The sequence below is a fragment of the Bos indicus genome, chromosome 13 (assembly GCF_029378745.1).
Source record: "Bos indicus isolate NIAB-ARS_2022 breed Sahiwal x Tharparkar chromosome 13, NIAB-ARS_B.indTharparkar_mat_pri_1.0, whole genome shotgun sequence".
In the NCBI taxonomy this organism is placed as follows: domain Eukaryota; kingdom Metazoa; phylum Chordata; class Mammalia; order Artiodactyla; family Bovidae; genus Bos; species Bos indicus.
In genome coordinates, this window is record NC_091772.1 from 81,963,856 (window position 1) to 81,991,358 (window position 27,503).

At 45.1% G+C, this 27,503-nt stretch overlaps 1 protein-coding gene across 2 annotated transcripts in view; it reads left to right on the forward strand.

Moving 5' to 3' along the window:
- Window positions 1–27,503, forward strand: part of DOK5 (docking protein 5) — a 151,328-nt gene that overhangs the window by 55,849 nt on the left and 67,976 nt on the right. The window contains exon 2 of one of the 2 annotated variants that reach the window (XM_070801919.1): window positions 13,758–13,865. The exons of the other annotated variant lie outside the window; for it this stretch is intronic. Coding sequence (XP_070658020.1) covers window positions 13,758–13,865 — 108 coding nt within the window. The remainder of the gene's footprint in view (window positions 1–13,757; window positions 13,866–27,503) is intronic. 2 annotated transcript variants of the gene reach the window in all.

Here is a 27,503-nt window from a genome sequence, read left to right on the forward strand (position 1 = left end):
CAGCCAGGGACTGACCCACGCCCCCAGCAGTGGAAGCACAGAATCTTAACCACTGGACCAGCAGGGAAATCCCCACGGGTCTTGGCTTTCGAGGACCGACTTAGTGGTCATCTCCGTAGGTTTTTGTTTTGTCTCATGTATTTGAAAGGTGATGCTGGAGAAGCCAGCACATCAGAAATGCCAGTGGGCACAGGGAGAAATGCCAGTGGGTACAGGGAGAAATGCCAGTGGGCACAGGGAGAAATGCCAGTGGGCACAGGGAGAACCTCCTCTTCCCGCACACCCCCGCCAATTTTCTGATCCAAGGATGACCTGGAAAAGGCTCGGCTGAGCAACACAGAAAACTTTTAGAAAATACCTCTTCTGATATCAGCCAAGAATCACAGAATAGACCGGGCCCCCCCCCCCCCCACACCTCCATGCCAGCAAAGGCTGAGTAAGGAGTCTAGACTTCCATCCTTATGAGCTTCTGTGAGTAAAACATTTCCCTCTACCTTCTTAGGTGAAGCACCTGGGCATGGTGAATTAAACTGACGCAAAGCGTACAAGTTTTATTTATATCTTCTTATCTCTGGGGACTAAACAGAGAAAGAAGTGAAAATCCAAAGAAGCAGGCTTGGGATTTTATTTTAGTTACTTCACTTCCTAAAAGTCCTTTATTTGTCCCAACTCAGATTTGTGTTCTGCCTGTTATTTTCCAGGCAGTGCCCAGATTCATAACTTCTTTCTCTCCTTTCTGTCCTTTTTATTTTTCATGTCTCCCTCTCTCAAAGTATCAAAGAAAGAAAGAAAGACGCTAGAAAGAAACCCAAATACTCTGTTACAAAAGACTTTGGCCATTTCTTTTTAAAAAATACTTATTTTTTTGCTATTTGACTGCACTGGGTCTGAGTTGTGGTGCGCTGGATCTTCATGGCGTCCTGCAGGATCCTTCCTGAGGCACTCGGACCCTCTAGCTGCAGCAGGAAGGCTCCGTAGCTGCTGTGCACTGGCTTAGTTGCTCTGCGGCAGGTGGGATCTTAGTTCCCTGACCAGAGATTGAACCCGTGTTCCCCGCCTTGCAAGGAGGATTCTCAACCACCGAACCCCAGGAAAGTTCCTGGCCACTTCTTACGTCGCCTTGACTCTTGATAATACCTGTGTGGTCTCACCTTTGAGCAAAGCTGTTTAGAGCATTCCCTCTATATTGAGTTTAGGTTTGGAATCTTATACACCGTTTTACCAGCGAGCTATGAGTTATGGAGAAGTGACGAGACAAGGAAAGGGAATTTGAGCAGCTCGGGGTGGTAAATTGCGTGAAGATGACTACAACATTTTTACTGTAGAAGAGATTGTTCAGTATGGTTGGTTAAATAGATTCATCTTGGTGCCATCTCTTGTCTTCCTGGTTTAAGAGAGTGAAGCCCCTTTACACGTGTAAATAAGTGAAGTCACTTCAGTCATGTCTGACTCTGTGTGACCCCATAGATGGCAGCCCAACAGGCTCCCCCATCCCTGGGATTCTCCAGGCAAGAACACTGGAGTGGGTTGCCATTTCCTTCTCCAGTGCATCAAAGTGAAAAGTGAAAGTGAAGTCGCTCAGTCGTGTCCGACTCTCCGTGACCCCATGGACTGCAGCCTTCCAGGCTCCTCCATCCATGGGATTTTCCAGGCAAGAGTACTGGAGTGGGGTGCCATTGCCTTCTCCAATGCATCAAAGTGAAAAGTGAAAGTGAAGTCGCTCAGTCGTGTCCGACTCTCCGAGACCCCAAGGACTGCAGCCTTCCAGGCTCCTCCATCCATGGGATTTTCCAGGCAAGAGGACTGGAGTGGGGTGACATTGCCTTCTCCATACACGTGTAAATGCATGTCAGTTAAAAAGAAATGTATTCCTTACTTTTAGGCAGAAAGGAGGAAGGCAGAGAGATTCGTCCTGTGTCTGCCGTTTCTCGGTTACCTTTGGCTCAACATGATCCCGTCAGAGAAGAATGTTTACTGTAACAGGGTCCTCTGTCCCCAGGTGGGTGTCCTGGAAGGCCAGGCAGGGAGCCCAGCCTCTCCCCTCAGCCAGTCCTTAGCCACGCCCACTGCGGTGTCATGGAGACTGAGGCCGCGTCCCTACACCCTGCCCCGCAGTCACGAGGTCTTCACCCCTTTCCCCACGGGGGTGGTGTCAGGGGTCAGGATCTTCACCGATGGTCAGTGGCAGTGAGACCACCCCACTGCTGCACCCTCGGGATCACTGGGGACAGAGCTCCCCGCCCCGTCCCTCGGTCATGAAGGCCCCTCGGTGCCAGCCATTCTCCTGCTCGCTCCGTGGAAACACGCCCCAGCTAACCCGGGGAATCTGAGGCCACGCAGTTGCAGAGCTCAGTCACCCCAGGCGAGCTCCAGACCGCCCTGCCTTGACCGCTCACCTGTGCAGGAGCCCTGCTTAAAGGAGCCAGGGGAGACCAGCAGAGCAGCCCCATCCACCGTCAGGCTCACCAGGGGTGAAACGGGCTTGTTGTCTTGAGCTTCTCAGCTCCAGGGTGACTGGTTATACAACAGTCGCGAAGTGACAGAGGAATTTCACGTGCGACCTGGAGGACGAGGGGAGGCAGCCCCTGAGCAGCAAGGGGAAGAGCCTTCCAGCATGTTCTCTCCTCCCTCATTAGAGAAGCTCAGAACTTGGAGGCTGGGGCTCCAGTGGTGGGTGGGGAGGTCTGGCCAGCGGGCAGCGGGCAGCCTGCGGAGAGCCAAGCTGAGAAATGGCAACTCAGTGTCGGGGATTTTGGTGTGGTGCCCACTCACAGACTTTTGGAAGCCACGACGACATCATTTCTTTTTTTAACTTCAACAAATACTTGTTGGGAACATCCTACCAAACCACGGTGTCCCGCAGATGCAGTCCGTGGTTGTAATGACCACGTGCTGGGCCTCGTGCTCGGGGCGGGGAGACCGAGTTGTCTGTCTCTGCACATGAGGAAGCGAAAACCAGAACTTGCATGATGTTCACAGAGATGTGTATAAATGTCAACCGGTTCAATCCTCATGTTAATTATATGTGCTTGGTATTATTATTGCTATTTATCCTCACTCCACGCAAGAGAAAGTGACTGTCATTTCTTCAGTCCTTGGAACAGGGCCTGGAGCATAGTAGATGCTCAGGAAATATTTGTGAAGTTAATGAATAAATGGTCTTCCCTGGCGGCTCAGACAGTAAAGAATCTGCCTGTAGTGCAGGAGACCCAGGTTCCGTCCCTGGTTTTGGAAGATCCCCCGGAGAAAGGAGTGGCTACCCACTCCAGTGTTCTTGCCTGGAGAATCCCATGGACGGAGGAGCCTGGTGGGCTAGAGTCCGTGGGGTTGCAAACAGTCGGACACGATTGAGTGACTTTCACAGGCTTCACAGTGAGTAAATGAAGGAGCTAGAGTGTGTGTTGTCCTTGTTTGCAGGCAGATCACCTCCTGGCTGGATGGTGTGAGCTGCTGACCTCTATAAAGGGTCCCCCAGGCAGGAGAAGCCCTTTAAATGCACTAACTCATTCCATTCTGCCAATAAGCCTGTAGGGAAGATGGTGCTGTCAGTTTATTTAAAAAGTACAATAAAATCTTGTATCTTAGGCTTATGTGTATAATATATACATAGCTGACTAGTCCTTATGTTTAATAATAGAATGTTTATATATAAAACTTAGGTGTTTAACAGGCATAACAGACTCCTTATATCCACCATCAGATTCTGCATTCTCGCTGCAGATTCTGGTTCCCTCCCAGGCTTGCTTGCTTCACTAACATAAACTCCATTCTTCTACTTGCTTGAGCTAAAAATCTTGAAATCATCCCTGGCTGTCCTTACTTGCATCCTTACCTCCAGCCTCATCAGTGAGTCTCGTTGGTTCTGCTCTCGGAATGTATCCTGACTTGGACCCCTTCTCCTCTGCTTCCTCACGTCCATCCCGGCTCAGGGCACCATGAGATTTATTGCAGCAGCAACCTCCTAGCTACATTCCTCGATTCTGCCTTCAAGTCCCTGCCGCGTACTAAACATAAATTGGATTATACGACTTTCATTCAGAAGCCTTCATCTCACTTCCCATTGCATGCAGAGAACAAGTCAGAGTCTTTGCAGTTAGACCCATACAGCCTCCCCGCCTCCACCAGCTCTGGCTTCTCTGGAATTCCGATGGCTCCTCATGCCAGGGCATGTTTCTGTCTGAACGTGCGTCTCCTGCATTGGCAAGCAGATCCTTTCCCACTGAGCCACCAGGGAAGCCCACATAACCCGTTATTGCCTGTGTACTACCAGACATACGCTCACAGATGTACCCGTACGTCTCTTGTCATCATATCGCGTCCGGAAGCCCAGTGAAGGCAGCAGGTTCCTCCACTCTGTTTGCAGCCCCGTCCTTAGTACCTGAACAGTGTCTGGCACATGGTAGGCACTCAGTAAGTGTTTGTTGATGAATTCATGCAGGAGTTCCCCAACCTCCCTGCTGCGGACCAGTATCTTCAGATCAATCGTAGCATTAGATTAGAAATAAAGTGCCCAATAAACGTAGTGTTCTTGAATCATCCCAAACCACCCCCCTCCACCGTGGCCTGCGGAAAAATTCTTTTCCACGAAATGGGTTCCTGGTGCCAAAAAAGGTTGGGGGCTGCTGAATTCATGAGTGACATCAGCTCCCCAATTTTTTGTTTGAATAGAATGTCCACCCAGTAGTCAAGATCCTCTAGCATTTCTTTAGCGTTGTTTGGCTTTTTTCTTCAAGGCTGCTTAAAAATAGAAGTTGAATGAGGACATGCAGCTGCGTGTGGCTTCTTCAGGCTCCTGTTCTCACTTCTCTTCCTCCTGCTTTGTGGATCTGCCCGGGGACAGAAAGCACTGGGGAGAGGAGGAGCCACCACTTTTCCCTTTGGCCGTCCACTCTGCATTGGTCACTTTTGTCTGACAAGGGAAGGGTCCTCATGTATGACCAGAATACTGATTCCATGAGAATTTTTCCAAGTAACCTCGTATTGCTTATTTGATCGCCACTAAAAATGTATGTGTATGGTTCTAAGTACAGACTATATAAATGAAGAAATCAACAAAATAAGGCAAAACAGGTAGGGTGGGGCCAGCTCTTGCAGGTTCTACAATCTCTCGTTAAGACTTGGGTTTGTACCCCAAAGGCAACAGGCAGCCTCAGAAATGTGTTCAGCAGTGGGTTGATGTGGTCACATCAGGGTTTTAAGGATCACTCCAGAGGTACTGCGGGAAATGAACTGAAACGCGGCAAGAGTGAAAGCAGGGAACTCTGGAGCTCAGGAGGTGGTGCTCAGATTAGGGTGGTGGTCCCTGCGGGGGGAGGCGGGGGAAGACACGCCAGGTTCAGCCAGAAGGTGAAATACACGGGACTCATCGACTGATGGATTGTGTTAAAACTAGTTTTCAAAACAGTTAACTGTTCATATCATGACTTTCGTACAGATGTAGAAAGAGCACGTGCTGAAGATTCTAATTAGCTCATTAAGTGAGAGAGCAGCACAGGATATTGTAGCTAGTTCTAAGGGGAAGCCAGCGAGCTCACACATTTATATAAGCAGCATAGTGAAATGTGTGCCCAGAGGAGGCTGAGCGGGCTCCAAGATGGGGGCGGGGAAATCAGTGAGGCCTCTTCTGAAGGGGATAGAATTTGCATCTTTATGGTTATTTTACATTTTTATCAGTGATCTACAGTCTAGAGTTGTAGACTGTTTCCCTCAGAATCAGAAGCAGGTGATACCGGATGTGTGTGTCCTAGAGAATGCATAGTTTTCCATGGAAACGGATACATTCCCCCCTGGTGTGTGTGTGTGTGTGGGGGGGACTGAATGTATACATTACAGTAGAAACAGATTAAAAAGCAGGGACAACCTACTTTTCTTACTTAATAACTTACTTAGTAGCACATCCTGTGGTATGACTATTATCTTACAGCATCGTTTTTAATGATGGCAATTTCCAGTTTACAGATATGCCATAATTAATGAAGCCAGTCCCTGGAACATTTAGAGCACTCTCAGTTTTGTGCCAAAGAGCCCTATTCCCATATGCTTGCATATTTCCTTAATTATTTCCTTAGGGGGAAAGTTCCTAGAAATAGTATTTTCAGGTCAAAGGGTAGGCATAATTTCTCCCCTGGAAAGGTTGTGTTAATTTACTTTGACATCAACAGAGGGTTTGCACAGCTAATTTATTGCCTGTGGATGCTTTTGAAATACTTTTAATCCTCTTTATACAAATTTTATTTTATGATTAATTATCTCATTTTTGCTGGGATTTTTCTTTGTAGTGAATTTTAATATGTACCTCAGCACCCACTGTGCAGCTTCCCCAAATTAACATTCTTTCCTGACAAATGGAAAGTGCATATAAGTGACAGGCACAGAGTCATGCTGTTTACTCATTAAAGTGACTTCTTCTCCTCATAAAATATGTAATTCCGAACCAGCTCGTTATTTTGGTGAGTGGAGTTGGTAGCACCTACCGGTTACAATTCAGTGAAAGCACAGAGTCCTACTCTTCCTCCGTCGCCTTGTGGCTCAGACGGTAGGAATCCGCCTGCAAGGCAGGAGACCTGGGCTCAGTCCCTGGGTTGGGAAGATGCCCTGGAGCATTCCATGGGCAGAGAAGCCTAGCGGGCTGCAGCCTATGGGGTCGCGAAGAGCAGGACACAACTGAATGGCTGACACTTTTCACTTTCACTTTCTATCACCTTCTGAAATCCCATAACGACAGAGTCCTTCGTTAGGCCAGAATGTTATAACTGCCTCGGTCTCAGACGTCTTCTCGGTCAGAATTCTCATTTTGTGGAAGGATTATTTGGAGACCGTGGCAGACAGACAGGCTGCATCACCCAGTGCTGTGCCTGTGGCTGTCGGCTTGCCCTTGGATTGGTGCTCGTCCATCGCAGGCCCAGGACTGGGTGGGCCGTGGGTCACTGCGGCCGGGCGCCGGGGCCACAGTGGGGGGCTGGGTGCTGACTGCTCGCATCCAGGCAGCCGGGAGCCAGGACGCTGGTTTTCTGCAGCTGTAACCGGTTACAGTTGCTCGGTTAGAGCGAGCAACCACAGGTTAGACAGGGAAGGAAGGCTATGGAAAACCCAGAGCTTGCGTGAGACACTTACCATATAATCAGAAATATTTGGCACAGTTGAGTTTCTGAGCTGCGGTCAGGGATCCTGAATACTTTGTCACTTAAGGAGAGGGTGGAGTTCTTTAAAAAGAAAACACATCTTACAAACTGCTGGGCTTGCAATTCCGGGATAGGGTCTTCAGACCCCAATTGCAGAGATACTCCATTAAAATTTTCACTCTTGGCCAACGCTTGGTGCCAGGGAACTTAAAATCACAAATGCAAATGTCACACTGAAATAGCTAGACGGTAAAGTCGTTGTCCAGATGAAAGAGCATATGGTTACAACTAAATGTCTCTTTATAGATTATGATAAGCATGAAAATCAACTTCTAACAGACGGCTCGACCCTCAGCAGAAGTTTGAATGTCTCTAGGAGACCAGCTTTTCTGGGAAAATCCTGGAGGAATGGTTAAGAGCTTTTTCTCCAGAATCAGGCAAACCAAGGTTGGAATACTGGCTTGTCTCTCTAGTTTCATGCTCTTGAGTAACTAACACCCAGTGAGGAACCTCACTAAGGTCTATTTCCTCGTTGTGAAATGGGAAGAATGATAGCCTCTGTTTTATGGGGCTGTGGGTAGGTTAGTTGAGATAATGCACAAAAAGGAATTAGCATTCTGCATGCAGAAAGTTTTCGGCTAATGCTTGGTATTGATATTAACTCCCCAGACAAAGAGAATATTTGACTTGTTTTAGAGAATAAATAAAAATAGGACTAGAATGTGAGAAATGAGGCTTATATATGATGAGGATACATGATATGGCTGGGGTGGAGAGATGCCTGGTTCAGTTCAGTTCAGTTCAGTCGCTCAGTTCAGTTTGCGACCCCATGGACTGCAGCACACCAGGCCTCCCTGTCCATCACCAACTTCTGGAGTTGCCTGGAGAAGAGGGAAAATTGATGCGATTATAGAAATTAGATTCTGGCAGAACAGAAAACAGTCCTAACTTACCTTCACTCCCCTGCCCCACCCCCCAAATACACCTTCCTGCTGTAGAATTGTTGTTGTTGAGTCACTAAGTCGTGTCCGACTCTGTGCGCCCACATGGACCGCCAGGCTCCTCTGTCCACGGGAACTTTTCCCCGGCAAGAATGCTGGGGTGGGTGGCCATCCCTCCGTGGGTGGTCAGAACCTGTGACGCAGTGTCTGTTGTCGCTTCGACAGTGGCTTGTGTGGATCGGCTTGTCCGAGTCCAGGACTTTGAGGATATTCTTCAACTCTGCAATCTCAGATCAGTGTGAATTCATCTAGAATAGTGCTTCTGACTTTACACCCCTCACCACCCGCCAGGGGACACTCAGCAGTGTCAATGGAGTAGGAGAAGCGTGCTTCCTGCATTCAGTTGATGAAGCCCAAAGAGGCTCTGAAACATCCCACGATGCACAGCGCCCCCGCCCCAACTAAAAACATAACTGTCTTAAATGCCAGTTGTGCTGAGAACGAAGAACCCTAATGTATAGCAGGTGAGATATTTCAACATAAAGTTATTCTGTCGTCAAATTATCTTAAGAGTGGTGCTAGCGGTAAAGAACCCGCTTGCCAGCGTAGGAGACGTGAGAGACTCGGGTTTGATCCCCTGGTTGGGAAGATCCCCTGGAGGAGGGCATGGCAACCCGCCCAGTGTTCTTGCCTGGAGAATCTGCGGACAAGGGAGCCTGTCGGGTCACAGTCCAGGGGGTCCATAGGGACCCAGTGGATGTGACTTAGCATGCAGGCTAATCATTAGGATTACCTACGCTTCTTGTCCCATGAAACTACACTTTGCTGTCACAGTTGGGATAAAAAAGCTTCAGTTAAAAAAATCAGTTGAAAGAAAAATGTTAACTAAAAACGACTATAGATGGGCCATAGATGTGCTATGAAGGAGATCATTGGAAGAATTAATCGACGAAGGAAACGCTGCCCTCTGCCAGTAAGCAAGTGAGATGATTCTCAAGCTGTCGCCCTTTGACGCGCGCCAGTCACCCCAGCTCGTCCCCACGCATCCCCGTCCTCAGTGAGTCCTCCTGCCTTGTCCCCTGTCACCGATGCTGAGACATGGAGCAAAAGTCTGTAATTCTCTGGTACTTGGTGGCTGTTCTGTTCTTGAGACTAAGAGTGTAGGGCAGGTGAAACGGGTTTGCTGTGGTTCAGCCGACTTCACTGTCACCGTCACTGGGTCTCAAGACAGCATCTCCCGCCCCTCCATGCCCCAGGTCACGGTCCTCACCGGATATCACACCCTCAGAGGCCCTCACTGTGGGCGGAGCAGTTGCCAGAGGAGTCTTTGTTGGCCATCCCTCCGGGGAGCACTGAGTTGTCTGCAAGTCTTTATGAATATTCATGCATTGGTTTGCAAATTAGCAAGCAAAATTCCTGGGGAATGTGGTAAACAGCCAATTTGTCTGGCCCCATTCTGATGCAGTTGACCTTGGCTAATCTCTAGGAATCTGCATAATTAACAATTATCTTGAGTGAGGCTGGACCACTGCTTGAGAATCACTCAACTCCCTCTTTTCATAAACCTAGTGTTGGAATTTTCCTTATCTCCTGATGATCCAGCATGTTTTAATCTGTTCCAGGGTGACTTTCCAGCCAGTCATTATAAACAATATTTGTACAATACAGCCTGGATACCCAGGTGACTTAGTGGTGAAGAATCTGCCTGCAATGCAGGAAACTTGGGTTCCATGCCCGGGTCAGGAAGATCCCTGGAGGAGGGCATGGCAACCCACTCCAGTATTCTTGCCTGGAGAACCCCATGGACAGAGGAGCCTGGTGGGCTACAGTCCACGGGGTCGCAGAGAGTCGGACGCGACTGAGCGCAGCACAGCAGCAGCAGCAGCGAACAATACAGAATGTGTATCCATTTATTTTACAAATTTATTTATGTTGTATAAATGTGAATCTATACAATAGTGCTTTGGCGGTTATTTGATTATAACCCTTCACTGTTGCTCTTACTACTTAATAAAACAAAAGAAAAACAAAAATCCTCCAAGAGTAATGTGGATGAATCGAAGATGGAAGTCATCAGGCCTGCTTAAATTGAGGAATCTTTAGCTTGCGTGTGACAGACTTCAGACAGAAGCCAGACAAATGTGGTTTGATCCTGAAGAAAATGAATAACTTTGTTTTAAAGTAGAAATGCTGTCATTCAAGACTGGGCCTAAAAGTTACAGCATAATTTGGAAATATAAAATGTCCTCTTTGATGAAAATATTTTTTCCCGTAGTATGCATGTTTCTTGCATACCTTAGCATGCTGTCTCTAACACATTTGCATGGCCGTGTCCAGAAGAGAGGAGCTGCCGATGATAGAATGACGTCGAGAAACCTGTTTTCCACGTCTTTTATTTGAACAATCAGAGTGACAGTCATTGCCGCTGTAATTATCGTCCTCTTTCTGGTGGTTAGGTTTTAAGGAAGCCAGTGATCTCATCTGTTATTCAGACACCAGTGAGATATTGGTAAGTTTTCTATTTGCCAGCCACAGCCCTCCACGTGTTAATCTCCATGGCTGATTCTCCATCCTGAAAAGGATTTGGTGTTTGAACTCTTACCGATGACTCTTGCCATTTAGTTTTCTAAAGTTACTTAGTCTAGTGGTTAATTAGACTTCAGTTTGATAGCAAAAGAAGCAGGTAACTGTTTTTAGATTAGGCTGTAATTTTTGAGATCTTGGTTACATATCTCTGCACTTTTCTGTTAAAAATTTATAAGTGTTTTGTTTTAAGATAATTGTAGATTCACTTTTGGTTGTAAGAAATATTACACAAAGATCCTGTGTTCTTTAACCAGTTTCCCTGGTGGTAATATCTTTGAAACAACGCAGTATTTTTTAGATTCATGTATTTAATTTTTATTTGGCCGAGTCTTAGTTGCAGCAGGTAAATGGACTCTCTGGTTTGGTGCTCGGGCTCAGTAGATGCGGTGCATGGGCGTGTACTCGACCCTAGACCTGTGTGATCTTAGCTCCCCGACCACGGATCGAGTCTGCGTCCCCTGCATTTCAAGGCGGATTCTTAACCACTGGACCCTCAGGGAGGTCCCCAGCAATGCACTGTACCCAAGACGATAGTATTCGTAGTCAGGATACAGGGCAGTTTCATCGCTGCCGGGACCCACCTGTCACCTATAGGCACCCCTCCTCCCTTCTGCTCCCTCTTCACACAGCCCTCACCCCTGATAACCACTCATCTGATTTCCATTGCTATACTTGCCCTTAATGCGGCCATACAGTACGTGGCCTTTGGGTCTGGCTCCGTGCCCCCCCCCCCCCCCCCCCCCCGCCCCGCCTCAGGCAGCATTATTCTCTGAAGACGCGTTCAAGTTGTTTTTGTAGCTGAGTGGTGTTCCATGATGGGACTGTTCCCCGAGTCGTCTAGCTGTTTCCCCGGTGGAGAATAGACGGGTTGTGTGCAGTTGGCCCTGGCACAAATGCAGCTGCTGTGAGCATTCATGTTCATGTGTTTTGTGTGCGGGGAGTTTGCGTTTCTCCGGCCTGGATTCCTAAGAGTACAGTTCTAAGTCCTGTGCTGCTTGCTTAGTTCTTTAAGGAATTGCCAACCTGTGTTTCAGAGTTGGACATTTTATATTCCCGGCAGCAGTGCGAAAGCGATCCAGTTGATTGGCATCCTTGCCAGCGTTTGGTGGTATTACTGTTATTTGAGCCAGCCTGGTAGGCATGTGCTTCATCGTGGTCTTAATGTTTGTGGTCGTGATTCACACATTTCATTGGTTTGCAGTGTTTCGCTGTGGTTTTAATTTGCATTTCCCTGAAGGTTAATGACGGCGAGCTCTTCCTCATGTGCCTCTCGATCACCTGTGTGCTGTCTTTGGTGAAATGTCTGTGGTCCACTTTATAAATGGATGGTGTGCTTTTTTAATGTTGAAATCTGAGGACTCTGTGTATTCCAGATACTGAGCCTATGTCAGATATATGGTTTGCACATTTTTTCCCCCCCAGCTTGTCTTTTCATTCTATCAGCAGAATTTTTCACCTAGCCAAAGTTTTAAATTTTGGTGAGTTACATGTGGCAACATTTTCTTATGGATTAAGATTTTGACATGAGGTCAGTCCTGGGTGTTCTTTGGAAGGAATGATGCTAAAGCTGAAACTCCAGTACTTTGGCCACCTCATGCGAAGAGTTGACTCCTTGGAAAAGACTCTGATGCTGAGAGGGATTGGGGGCAGGAGGAGAAGGGGATGACAGAGTATGAGATGGCTGGATGGCATCACCGACTCGATGGCCATGAGTCTGAGTGAACTCTGGGAGTTGGTGATGGACAGGGAGGCCTGGCGTGCTGCGATTCATGGGGTTGCAAAGAGGCAGACACGACTGAGTGACTGAACTGAACTGAACTGAGCTAGGGCTTCCCTGGTGGCTCAGTGGTAAAGAACCCACTTGCAATGCAGGAGACCCGGGTTCCATTCCTGGGTCAGGAAGATTCTTTAGAGGAGGAAGTGGCAATCCACTCCAGTATTCTTGCCTGGAAAATTCCATGGATAGAGGAGCCTGGCGGGCTCCATGGGGTCACAGAGAGTCAGATGCAACTTAGGGAGTAAACAATAGCAACCTGAGGTCTAAGAACTCTTCACTCAGACCGTGTTCCCAAACATTTCCTTTTTCCTCCCTAAGCATATATATATATGTGATATATATATATATGTATATACTTTTTTAAATATTTGAGTCCATTTTGAGTTAATTTTGTATGAGTCTTTTGGGTCAAGGTTTTTTTTTTTTTAATTCCCTATGGATATTCAGTTTTTTGGGCTTCCCTGGTGGCTCAGATGGTGAAGAATCCGCCTGCAATGCAGGAGACCTAGGTTCAATCCCTGGGTTGGGAAGATCCCCTGGAGGAGGGCATGGCAACCCACTCCAGTATTCTTGCCTGGAAAATTCGGTGGATAGAGGAGCCTGGCTGACTGCAGTTCTTGGGTTTGCAAAGAGTCGGACACGACTGAGTGACTAAGCACAGGCATTCAGTGTTTTGAGCACCGTTTGTTTAAAAGGCCACCCTCTGTCCACTGAATTACTTCTCCACTTTTGTCTCCATGTTTTTATGACCCTTAATATGTTGCAGTATTAACTCGGACTGCACCCCAGCCTGGCAATAATCTTTGAGTCTCCGGGTTGAATTTTCTGAAGGAGAATGTGGTTGGTGTTCATCTGCATTTATTAGCTAGTCTGCTGTCTGGCCCAGCTCCTGACCATCGGGTATGAGGAACGTCCCATGACACGCAGGGGCTGTCCCTTCCTAGGTCTTCACGCCTTTGGCGTGTCTCAGGCTGTGATCTCCATAAGTAATGGCGTTTGGAATTAGGGCACGTGCCGTGAAAGCTTGTCTTGTTTGTGCTGATTTGGGGTTTTTATCTCTGGGACTTCTTCTGAAATGTTGTCAAAGAATGAAGATATGTGCCTCTAAATACTTATTTTCTTTTGATTCCAGTGATTTTTCTGAACGGCATAATACACCCATTGTGGAAACAGTTTGGGGTTTTAAAATTTTGTTTTCCCAAAGCAACATCACATTTACGGTTTATGAATATTTTACAGGCGAAAACATCAAAAAGAAAACATTTAAATGCAAATGCCAGTAATATCTGAGTCGGCTGTGATGCTGAGTGCTGTCTTTGTATTCACTTCCAGATTTATCAACGATGTTGGTTAGTATTCAAGAAAGCGTCCAGCAAAGGTCCAAAGAGACTGGAGAAATTTTCTGATGAGCGTGCCGCCTATTTTAGGTGTTATCATAAGGTAAGACTCGATTATTGTAGCTTTCCACGAGTCTGTTCGTAACTAGGGAACTCACGTTCTTTGAGTCTGAAAACTTGTCTTGCTTTTTTAACCACTTTACAAAAGTTACTTTTCCCAAGAATGTAACATCTCTAAAGTGGTAACTGCTTGCTCATTGTTTTCTTTTTTGGTTGTTGTTACTTGTTTCTTTTGTAGCTTATTCATTTTATTGTTTTGTTTTTTTTGGTTTGTTTATTTATGATGTGTTTTGGCTGCGGTGGGTCTCTGCTGCTGCACGCAGGCTGTCTCTGGTCCTGGGCGGGGCTCCTCTCGTTGCCGTGCGTGAGCTTGTCGTTGCTGTGGCTCCTCTTCTTGTGGAGCGTGGGCTCTGGGTTTCAGGAGTTGCGGCCCTTGGGCTCGGGAGTTGCGGCTTGCAGGCTCAGGAGCGGTGTCTCAGGTCGTTGTGGGCTACCGGCTTAGTTGCTCCGTGCACGTGGGAGCCACCAGGGATCAAACCAGTGTCCCTTGCGTTGCAAGGTGGATTCTTAACCACTGGACCACCAGGGAGGCCGCCCATTTTATTGTTGATAGATACTTAGTTTTTTTCCAGTTTTCACCTATTATGGCTCCAGTTTTTAAAAAATTCTTCTTGGAGTATCGAATCTTCCCTGGTGGCTCAGGGGGTAAAGCTTCTGCTTACAATGCGGGAGACCCGGGTTCAATCCCTGGGTTGAGAAGATCCCCTGGAGGAGGAAATGGCAAGTGGTTCCAGTGCTCTTGCCTGGAAATCTGCATGGACAGAGGAGCCTGGCGGGCTACAGTCCATGGGGTCACGAGGAGTCAGACAGGACTGAGTGATAAACAACAGACCCCTGTGGTCCAGGCCTAACTAACTCTACCTAGGTCCACGCTACCTAACTCCCAGCCCTCTGGAGTCTATTTGAGATGCTCGTATTGCATCATGATTCTCTGGTGCAGAACCCTCAGTCAGGTTGGTATAACGGTCCACCCGTCACACGTGTGACTTCCTGCCGCCTGTTTAACTTCACGTGTGCAGTTTCCCCAGCCCCGCTTGGCCCTGCGACAGATACCCTGGGCTCTGAACTCTCCGTAAGACAGCCAAGCACATCCCCTGTTTTGAATTCCCCTTCCCTCTGCTTGGAAGGCTCTCCTTGCAAATATCCACATAATCATATCTTTCCTTTGTTCATGTCACCCTTCAAGTTCCTCCACTAAGCGAGCCCCTTACCTGCCCTCGTTATTTAAAATGAAGTCCTTGGACACCCTCCCGCTCCCTCTCCCTTTGTTTTTAGCTCTTATCATACTGCATACATATTGCTCAGTTATTTCTTATTGTCTTCACTACAATACCACCAAAAAACAAGGTTCCCAAGGGCAGAGATTTTGGAGTCAGGGGTACATCTGCTTCGACTCCTTACCAGGGCCTAACGTAGCAGACACTTCTTAAACTTTTTTTTAAAAAAATATCAAAGATCTTTATTTGTTTTGTTTCTGTTTTGTCGTGTCTTGGTTGTAGCACGCGGGGTCTTTAGGTGTGGTGTGTGGGCTCTAGTCCTGAGCAGGGGGTGAATCCGGCCCCTGCATTGGGAGTGCAGAGTCTTAGCCACCTGACCACCGGGGAAGCTGCTCTTGAAACTCTTGATTGAAGAGATTCGGGTGTTACCGACAGAGGACGGGGAATAGATGTGGATGTCCAGGCATCACTTTCATTTAGCTCATCAGGGAGGCTTGAGGCGTCTGAAACTGGGAGGAAGAGTTCTGATTGGAGGAAATGCAGTGCATGGTGCTGGGGCAGAGGAAGCCAGGACTGGGAAGGCTTTTGAGAGCAGACCCACCTGCAGAACCAGAGTGCGCTGGGAACATTCCCCTTGCATGCGGAACAAGCCAAGGGCGTTTGAGGACAAGCTCGCCCTGTCTCCCAGACCCCTACCTGCTGGCTGTGGAATTTAATGTGTGTATCTTTGGGGAACGTGGTAAGCCAGTCCCTTTCATCTATAATAATCATTAACCAAAGTTCAAAGCATTGAAACGGAAGAATTATCTCCATTAAGCCTCCAAGCCCTTGATGAGTTCCTGTAGCCGATTCACCCTCCTCACTCTTTCAGATCTGATACATTTAATATTAATCTCTCTGGGGCATATAAAAAGCTGGAGTAACTCTGAGATGTGCATTTTTTATCTAAATGCTGTGTAATTTATGAATCTTGATAATAAAAGTACTAGGGCGATAAGTAGCTCACCATGACCGGATTTCAGAGTTTGTTTGAATACAAATAAAAAGCAGCTTCCACAAGACATGAAGCACTGTACATGAGGCTGTGTGATCGGCGCAGGGACGGCGCGGCGCAGACACCCCTCTCTCCTGCAGGAGACCTGGGCGTGTGTGGAGCGAAGTGCCGCTTTACTTTCACTTTTAAAGACAGTATTACGGGGGCAGAAGACCACACCAGTTTTACACATGTGATTCTTTACAGTTTTTAAAAAGGAAATTGACCGTACAATTTTAAAATTTGGCGCTTTGCTCACTGGCAAGGTGACTACAGGTGCTCTCATACAAAAACTGGGAAATAAATACGTGACTGATGCCCAGACGGAGGCGTTCTGTTCCTGTCTTTACCTCTTTCGTGAAGTGCCCCTCAAGCCCAGAGCTGTCAGAAATGGCTGTGAACTTGATTAACTGTAATTGTAGCAATATTAAGACTCCAGTGACTTTATTTTTTCTTTCTTTCCAGTTTTAATGAGAAATAATTGACATGCATCAGTAAGTTTAAATGTGGGGCTCCAGTGACTTTACATTTAGTTCCTGACCTTCCCGTTAAATACTGGTTTATTGTTCTCACTCAGCAAATGCAAACAGCCCACACGGAGCAGAAGGGGTGAGAGTTTCTGTGCATACTTTTACTTGTTTGGTGTGCATAACAATTGGGAGGAAATCTAAGTAGAATGATGGTCAACTGTTATTTTCGAGACCAAGGCAAATCGCATGGTGGGAAGTATGCTGGCCCTGGGTTTGGGAAGCTTGCTTTCTCTTTTCTCTTTTGTTAATTAACCTCACTTTATTTATTTATTGAAGTGTAGGGAATATGCAATACTTATTGCATATTGATTCAGTATTTTTTCAATTATTTTTATTAATTAATTACAGGCTCAGTTCAGTTCATTCAGTCACTCAGTCGTGTCCAGCTCTTTGCAACCCCATGAATCGCAGCACGCCAGGCCTCCCTGTCCATCACCAACTCCTGGGGTTCACTCAGACTCACATCCATCGAATCAGTGATGCCATCCAGCCATCTCATCCTCTGTCGTCCCCTTCTCCTCCTGCCCCCAATCCCTCCCAGCATCAGAGTCTTTTCCAATGATTCAACTCTTCACATGAGGTGGCCAAAGTACTGGAGTTTCAGCTTTAGCATCATTCCTTCCAAAGAAATCCCAGGGCTGATCTCCTTCAGAATGGACTGGTTGGATCTCCTTACAGCCAAGGGACTCTCAAGAGTCTTCTCCAACACCACAGTTCGAAAGCATCAATTCTTCGGCCCTCAGCTTTCTTCACAGTCCAACTCTCACATCCATACATGACCACTGGAAAAACCAGAGCCTTGACTAGACGGACCTTAGTTGGCAAAGTAATGTCTCTGCTTTTGAATATGCCATCTAGGTTGGTCATAACTTTCCTTCCAAGGAGTAAGCGTCTTTTAATTTCATGGCTGCAGTCACCATCTGCAGTGATTTTGGAGCCCCCCAAAATAAAGTCTGACACTGTTTCCACTGTTTCCCCATCTATTTCCCATGAAGTGATGGGACCAGATGCCATGATCTTCGTTTTCTGAATGTTGAGCTGTAAGCCAACTTTTTCACTCTCCACTTTCACTTTCATCAAGAGGCTTTTTAGTTCCTCTGCACTTTCTGCCATAAGGGTGGTGTCATCTGCATATCTGAGGTTATTGATATTTCTCCCGGCAATCTTGATTCCAGCTTATGCTTCTTCCAGCCCAGCATTTCTCATGATGTACTCTGTATATAAGTTAAATAAGCAGGGTGACAATATACAGCCTTGATGTACTCCTTTTCCTATTTGGAACCAGTCTGTTGTTCCATGGCCAGTTCTAACTGTTGCTTCTTGACCTGCATATAGGTTTCTCAAGAGGCAGGTCAGGTGGTCTGGTATTCCCATCTCTTTCAGAATTTTCCACAGTTTCTTGTGATCCACACAGTCAAAGGCTTTGGCATAGTTAAGAAAGCAGAAATAGATATTTTTCTGGAACTCTCTTGCTTTTTCGATGATCCAGCAGATGTTGGCAATTTGATCTCTGGTTCCTCTGCCTTTTCTAAAACCAGCTTGAACATCTGGAAGTTCACGGTTCATGTATTGCTGAAGCCTGGCTTGGAGAATTTTGAGCATTACTTTACTAGCGTGTGAGATGAGTGCAATTGTGTGGTAGTTTGAGCATTCTTTGGTGTTGCCTTTCTTTGGGATTGGAATGAAAACTGACCTTTTCCAGTCCTGTGGCCACTGCTGAGTTTTCCAAATTTGCTGGCATATTGAGTGCAGCACTTTCATGGCATCATCTTTCAGGATTTGAAATAGCTCAACTGGAATTCCATCACCTCCACTAGCTTTGTTCGTAGTGATGCTTTCTACGGCCCACTTGACTTCACATTCCAGGATGTCTGGCTCTAGGTCAGTGATCACACCACTGTGATTATCTGGGTCATGAAGATCTTTTTTGTTCAGTTCTTCTGTGTATTCTTGCCATCTCTTCTTAATATCTTCTGCTTCTGTTAGGTCCATACCATTTCTGTCCTTTATCCAGCCCATCTTTGCATGAAATGTTCCTTTGGTATCTCTAATTTTCTTGAAGAGGTCCCTTGTCTTTCCCATTCTGTTGTTTTCCTCTATTTCTTTGCATTGATCGCTGAAGAAGACTTTCTTACCTCTCCTTGCTATTCTTTGGAACTCTGCATTCAGATGCTTATATCTTTCCTTTTCTCCTTTGCTTTTCGCTTCTCTTCTTTTCACAGCTATTTGTAAGGCCTCCCCAGACCGCTGCAGCATGGGGGTCACAGAGAGTGGGACACCCCCTAGCGAGTGAACAGCAGCAGTCGTTATTGGAGTGTATCAAGTTAGAGTGTTGTGCTGGTTTCAGATGTGATGGTCATGGTTAGGCACTAAGTCATGTCCAGCTCTTGTGACCCCATGGACTCTATAGCCTGCCAGGCTCTCTGTCTACCAGCAAAGTGGATCACTTATGCGTGTGCATACATCCACTCTTTTTCAGATTGTGTTCCCATATAGACCATTACAGAGTGTTGAGTGGAGCTCCGCGTGCTGTGCAGCAGGTTCTCGCTGGTCATCTGCTTATGTGTAAATGTAGTGGCGTGTATGTCGGTTCTGCAGGTTCTCGCTGGTCATCTGCTTATGTGTAAATGTAGTGGCGTGTATGTCAGTTCTGCAGGTTCTCGCTGGTCATCTGCTTATGTGTAAATGTAGTGGCGTGTATGTCGGTTCTGCAGGTTCTCGCTGGTCATCTGCTTATGTGTAAATGTAGTGGCGTGTATGTCAGTTCTGGTCTCTCAGCTTATACCCTCTTCTCCCCCTTGGTAACTATATCTGTTTCTACATCTGTCACTCTGCCTCTGTTTTTAATAAAACTCTTAGAGGAAAACAAAGGCAGAACACTCTCTGACGTAAATCCCAGCAAGATCTTTTTTGATCCACCTCCTAGAATAATGAAAATAAAAACAAAAGTCAACAAATGGGACCTAATTAAACATAAAAGCTTTTGCACAGCAAAGACAACCATAAACAAAATGAAAAGACAGCCCACAGAATGGGAAGAAATATTTGTAAACAAAGTGCTCGACCGGAGATTAATCTCCAATTTTTAAATACACAAGTAGCTCATGCAGCTCACTATCAAAAAGTATAGACAACCCCATCAAAAAATGGGCAGAAGATCTAGATAGACATTTCTCCAAAGAAGACATACAGAGGGCCGATAAGTGTATGAAAAGATGATCAACGTCGCTAATTATCAGAGAATGCAAATAAAATCAGCAATGAGTTAGCACCTCATACAAGTCAGAATGGCCATCATCAAAAGATCTAGAAACAGTAGATGCTGGAGGGGTATGGAGAGGAGGGAACCTTCTTGCATGGTTGGTGGGAATGTAAACTGGCACAGCCACTGTGGGGAACCGTATGGCTGCTTGTTGAAAAACTAAAAAGAGAGGGCCCATTTGGTCCAGCAGTCTCCCTCCTGGGCTTATATCCAGGGAAAACTGTACTTTGAAAGGACACATGCACCCCAGTGCTCATGGCAGCACTGTTCATTAATGCAAGAGCCAGGACATGGAGGCAACCCAGATGTCCACTGACAGGTGCATGGATAATGAAGATGCGGTGTAGATACTCAATGAAATATCACTCAGCCGTAAAAGAGAACGAAATGACGCTCTTGCAGTGACCTGGATGGACCTAGAGACTGTCGTACTGCGTGAAGTCAGACAGACAGAGGCAGACAGATACCAGATGATATTACCTATAGGTGGAATCCAAAAAGCGATTCAGCGTTTCTGCAGGTTCTCCTCTATCATAGGTCACTGCTGTGCTCTTCTTGCTCATCTATTTCATATGTAGTGCCGACAGTTTGTACCTGTTAATTGCAGACCCCTGACCTGCCCCTCCCTGCTGGCTTCTCCCCTTTGGTAACCACAAGTTTGTTTTCTATATCTGTGAGTCTGTTCCTATTTTGCATAAACATTCATTTGTATTATTTCTTAGATTCCACATATAAGTGATATCATACAGTATTTGTCTTTCTCTGACAATTCATTAAACGTGATATTCTCTAGTGAGTGAAAGTCGCTCGGTCGTGTCTGACTCTTTGCAACCCCATGGACTATACAGTCCATGAAATTCTCTAGGCCAGAATACTGGAGTGGGTAGCCTTTCTCTTCTCCAGGGAATCTTCCCATCCCAGGGATCAAACCTAGGTCTCCCACCTTGCAGGTGGATTCTTTACCAGCTGAGCTCTCAGGGGTTCATCCACATTGCTGCAAATGACAATCTTTCACTCTTTCTCATGGCTGAGTAACACTCCACTGTGTGTAAACCACATCCTCTCATCCAGTTAAGAAGGGTGCTTGGGTGGCTCCATGTCTCGGCCGTTGTAAATAGTGCTCCTGGGAACAGTGTAATCCCCGTGAGATTCTCCAGGTTGCCGTGGTATGTGTCCTAATAGTCCCCTCCTGTCTGTCCCTAACCAGTGTTCCACAGTATGCATTACTACAGGTGATTACTTTCCCCACTGAACAGCATCTTGGTTGTTTCTAGTTTGTTATTATTATGGATATGGTGGCTGTGCGTTTACTTCTACAAGACATTGCGCACACCTCCTTACAGAGCAGCTGTGGATTTCACATTCCCACCAGCAGAGAGCGGCCGGCCCCGTGTTCCTGCATCTTCATCAGCTTTTGGTGGTGTCACTGAATTTAGTCATTCGACAGTCACATCTCATGCAGTTTTAATTTGCATTCCCTCATGTCTAATGATATCGAATGTATTTTCCTGCACTTTAATTGCTGTGTATCTTTTTCTATGAATATCTCTTTATGTATTTTTACCAATTTTTAGTAACCTTTTTTACGAGTGAGTTTTGAGTATTTTTTAATATAGTATAGATTGCAGTCCTTTGTCAGATATGTGGTTGCAAATATTTTCTCCCTTTCCATAGCTTATCTTTTCATCCTCTTAACAGGATCTTTTGCAGACCAAAGGTTTTAAATCTCATGTGGTCCACTGTTTGAATTTTTACTTATATGAATTATGCTTTTTGTGTCAAGTCTAAGAATTGTTTGCCCAGCCTTGGATCCTGAACATTTTCTTTTTCTAAAATTTTATAATTTTAAGTTATAATTAGTATATATTTAGTATAATTTATATACTAAAATATAATTTATAGTATAAATTACTTATAATAGTATATATTATTTGGAATATATAATATAGTATATTATACTATATAATTATACTATATAATATAGTATAAATTATTTATAATTTATAGTATATAATTTAAGTTATAAATTTAAGTTCATGGTTCATCTTGAGTTTAATTTTTGTATGAGATGTGAGACGTAGCTTGAGTTTCTTTCCTTTTTACCTATGGTTGTCCAATTATTCCAATACCCTTTGTTGTAAAAAAAAAAAACAACAACCTGTTCTTTTCCCACCGAACTGCTTTTGCACATTTAACCAAGAACCGTTTTGAGTATTAGCACAGGTCTATTTCTGGGTTTTCTGTTCTTTTTCATTGAGCTCGGTATCACATTCTTTGATTACTGTAAATATATACTAATAATATTGGGTAGAAATGAATGCTTGCAGTTACTCTGTTTTTAAAGGTCGTTTTAGTCATGTTAGTGCTTCTCCATAAAATTTTAAATTTGTCTGTGCTTATAGAAAACCCATGTTAGAATTCTGAATAATTACATTAAGCCTATAAATCAAATTGTGGGAGAACTTGACATCTTTTCTGTATCAGATCTTTGCATTCATGAACATGGTCATTCCATTTATTTGAATTTTAAAACCTTCTTTCATCGTCATTTGGTAGTATTCAGCCTCTGTGTCCTGTACGTGTCTACTTAGGTTCATATGTGATTATTCCACTTAATCTGGATTAAATTCAAGCCCTTCTGTATTAAATCCTGTGTAGACTTGCCCTCTCTGGCCTGTAATCAGTAAAACGGTCATCTGGTTTAATTTTTTTTTTCCTGTCCCACAATTATTTGAGTAATCATTTGAATTGATTAGTGGTCCTTGCATTTTGGGAAAAAGCCTCAAGTTTTGAGGGCTTATCAGAGTGTCATCTGTGTAGTCTGGCACTGATCCGTTAGTTTGCTTGACTTAGTCTTGTCCTTAAGAAATGTGCTTATGCACACAAGGAAAAGGAACAAGACAAAAACGAGCAGGGACAAAGTCCACTGAATGTAAATGCCTTTGCTCCCCCCATTCATATGTATTTCTTACATGAATTTCTTAAAAACTTGAATTCTGAGGACTTATCTATATGATTTTGCATTTGTGTTTATGTGGAAACGCTTGACTATAATCCAGGTACACACAGAAGCTCTCTGTCGGTGATGTCAGAGAACGATGGATTTTCTTTAGTCAGTAAAAAGTGAGTCAAATGGTTTTTGGGTGTGGGAGAAAGTACAGGATATTGTTGACCAAAGGGGTGATGCTCCATCTACCTCATTTTACAACTTTTTGCAGATTTCTTTTTTCTTTTTCTTATCACATTATTTTTTAAAATTGTAAATATCGTACATGTTTGTTGCACCAAATGTAAACAGTTCTGAAATGCATGGAGTAAAATGAAAAACAAAAAAATACTATTGTGGACCCTAGTCCCTGTCCTTCGGAAAAAATGCTGCTGCTGCTGCTGCTAAGTCGCTTCAGTCGTGTCCGACTCTGTGGGACCCCAGAGACGGCAGCCCACCAGGCTCCCCCGTCCCTGGGATTCTCCAGGCAAGAACACTGGAGTAGGGCGCCATTGCCCTCTTCTTCGGAAAAAATACTAATGGATTCATGTGTACTTTTCAGACTCTTTTTTTCTCTGTATACAAATAGAAACAAATTCTCACACATATATAGATCACATTTTTAACGCAAAAATTCAGTAATTCATTGCATATTATGCATATTGTGTTTAAGGAGACCATATTACAGATTTCTCCAGGACATTTTGATGAGCCTGTAGTCAGTCCTTACATAACTTTTAGTAGTGACTTGTTTCATATTCAGAATATTTGTATTTATGAGACACTACACATGGCCACGTTAGTTATGCCCTTTCTGTCATGCTTTGACTACCACTCCAAGTCCATAATTAGTGGCTACACCTCATTAATTTAACAGAACCAGAGTACTCTTTAATATTGATACACCACAACCTGTTGAAAAATACCCAAATTGATGGGCAAAAAATTTTCTAATATTTTATAAATTTAAATTCTACTATGGTGAAAAACTTGTGCATGTATCTTTGTATGCTCATGCAAATCTTCTTGAGAGGAAATCTCTTAGACGCAGGATGGTCAGCTGATAGATATCCTGTGCTGGTAACATTTTTGTAACTACTGCCAAATTGTCTCCAGATAGATTATCCAAAATCCCACACCCACGACCAGTTTAGGAAAGTGTCCTTCACCCCAGACTCCATCCTGTCTGTAAATTTCAGATGCAGACTTTTCAGTGTAAGTACTCTTTGGTGTGTGTGTGGCTTTTTATTTTTAAGAAAGATGATGTGGACAGATTATTTCAGTTATTTCACATGTACAAATAAAGCTCCACTCTTCAGGGCAGACAGTCCAAATTTATACCTCAGACAGGCTCTAGTCCAATTTATTTTAAGTGACCAAGGGCATGTGTATATATTTGGAAAGAATGAAACCATCTCTTGGGGCTGGGATTTAACTGTCTAGGATGGTTCTTTCTTAAGGAATCTTTTGTAAAATGTTTGCTTAAACTGCTGTGTTCCAGGTCCTGAGGGGAGATTAGTGGATAGAAATGTTTTATGCTGACAACTTTTGATTAGAACTGGGAATGTGTCTCCTTCTTTATCTGTCCTTGCATACTGGCACTGCTTTAAAACCATTGGTACTTTTTTTTTTTTTAGGAAAGACAATATGAAACACTTTAAATGTTTGAAACACATTATAAGAAGTCCTTAGGAAAATTTTAATGGGAATATTTATTAGAGCTTTTTAGAGTGCTCTGAAAAGTTCAACTGATAATAATGTAATAACAATAATAATCATGTAATGGATTGTTTTATTAATCCTGTACTTGAGAAGACATTATAGATCCAGAAATGTATTGCTTTTACATGACTTAATTTCAAAGGCAACCTACAGAAGTTAAAGGGATTTATGCCTGTTCATTTTCCGTAGGATAATGGCTTTATTTATTTATTTTTTTAGAATGAAATAATTTGAAGCTTCTGCAGAGCTTTGCAATTTGCATATACAAAGTGAATTGCTCACTGAATTCATTCAGTGCCACAAGGGGAAAAATAATTAGGATACAGCTTACAAAAGCAAGGCAGAAAAATTGCCTTTTAGGTAGCAGTCTCCATTTCACTCTGTAAACATAAATAAATCATCATCTGTAAATTACCATCAGCAAAAGAAGGGGAAAAGTTGGAAATCAAATCCTTGTTTTCCTAAATGGCTCTTGACTTTGCAGCATACCAGCAACGTATTTAATATTCCCACACAACGTTGACTAATTGCATAATTCTGACAGGAATATACCAGCTCCTCAAGGGAGTGTACTTTTAAAAAATCCGATTGTATTAATTTTCCCTTGAAGCACCAGAAGAAATTTCAGCAGTTTCTCTGTCTAGTTACAAAATAACCCATTTGGAAAATTGAATTGTGTAATTTGTAATTGTTTTCCAAGTTGTTAATGCAAACCTATATCAGCAGCAAGTTAAACTTTTAAAGTATGGCCACTTTGTTAATTGCTGGCTGTTAAACATTTATTTCAATGAATACTATCATTTATGACGAATAAGACATCTGGAATATGGCTTTAAACAGCCAAATTAATTTGCCAGTTCTTTTTTTTTTCGGAATTCCTAACTGGATGGCATACTTAAAGATTTATCAGAGATTTAGGAGTGTGCTGAATATCGCTCTTTCCTTTGAGGGAGTCACAGTGCTGGGTTTTGATGCTCAGAGAGTTAGCAAAGGAGAACTGCGGAGGAATTAAGCAGGTCTTTAGCGCCCCCTATTTTTCATCCCCCGCCCCACCCTAAGCTGAGCTAAGTCCTATCTGCTCACTGCCTGGCTGTCTGCTGACCTCTCTGGGCCTTGTTTCCACCCCCGGTCGTGTTCCCACCGTTCCCCACGGTTGAGGCCACGTGTGGCCCAGCCAGCGGCGCGCTGCTCAACCCCAGAGGACGCCATCCTCATTAGTCCTGTGTGAACAGCACACTCAGGCTGCGTGATGCATCAGCCGTGTCCATTCTCCACTTTTCCTCTAACGCGGTTTTTCCACCCTCTGCGCTGTTAACATTTTTGGTGTGGAGCTGGCCTGTTCTTAGCAGCGTCTCCTGACTTCTACCCCCTAGATGCCAGGAGCACCCCCCAGTTTTGGCAACCAAAAATAGCCCCGGACTTTGTGAAATCTTTTCCCTGGGGAGGATGAGGCGAGTGCAAGATCTTCAGCTCTCCCCTGGACGGAGAACCACTGTCTGCAGCCTGCAGATGCGACCCCCCAGTTACCTGCGTAAAACCTCCTCGTCTGCACTCTGCGACTTCACGAGGCCCAGTGACTCCTGCCAGCTGCTCACTTCTAGCCTTTTAGCCCCAGCCCAGCTGCTCTCGCTTCGCACTTTGTCTTCCTGTCACTGCCTCACTCCTCACCACCACTTTTCCCCGTACTCCTATCCTGCCAAACTGCAGTTTCGAGATTGTGTGGGGAAGCTTTGGTCTGGAAATCCCTCTCTCCTTTCTTTGCCTCATAAACCCTCGCTCACCCTTGTCAACCCACTTTAGGATGACAGTGCCTCCCTCAGGAACGATGGCCTCGCTGATTCCTTTCTGGAGAGTCATTTGGTGGCATTTGGTGGTTTACTGAAGTGTCATGCCAGATTATCCATGGTTGAATCCCAGCTCTGCTGTTTGCAAGCTGAGTGAACAAATTCACCTCTGATAGTCCTGTTCTGTGTAAACAGGGATTTCACAGTCAGAAATGTGAAAAAGTAAATAACATAATCGATATGAAGTGCTTAGAACCCCAAATCTGGCATATAATTAAAGGTCTGCCTGCGTGGGGGCCTTCCCTTCCCTTCCCCGGTGGCCCAGCGGCTGAGACTGTGCTCCCAACACAGGGGGTCCGGCTTTGGTCCCCGGTCGGGGGACGAGGTCCCACATGCCCCAGCTAAAGACCTGGTGCAGCCAAATAAGTGAATTTTGTTCTTGTTCAGCCACTAAGTTGTGTGTGACTGTTTGCCACCCCATGGACGCCAGGCTCCTCTGTCCTCCGCTGTCTCCTGGAGTTTGCTCAAATTCACAGTCTCCTTTCCTTTATGATGAAGATGGGTGGGGAGGGGGGCTTTCATTTACCATGCTCTTGTTGAGGGCTTACACGTGTGAGGCACTGAGCTTGGTGCTGGAGAGAGCAGAGAACAGAGCAGGCGACACCCTGCTTCTGCTTCTACGTAACATAAAGAAAATGTGTAAGTAAGGTATGTAGGGTGTTGGCGTGACTGATCAGCGCTAAGCAAGAATGCACGCCGGCAAAGAGATAGGCATGTGGACTGAGGGTGTCGCAGTTTTGTTTTTATTTTACTCTATTTTACTGGCCTGTCAGTGTGTGGGATCTTAGTTTCCTGACCGGAGATCCAGGCTGCGCCCCCTGCATTGGAGGCGCGCAGTCTTCACCACCGGACCGCCAGGAAGTCCCCCTGTTGCAGTTCTAAACAGCGTCGCCTGGATGAGACGATGTTTGAGTCACTGATGATGGGGCAGATTGAGACTTCCTCCTCGAGAGGAAGAGTGTTTCCAAGCAAAGGAAGAATAAACCCAGGTGCTCTTGTTTGGTGGGGCTGAAAAGACCACAGAAGC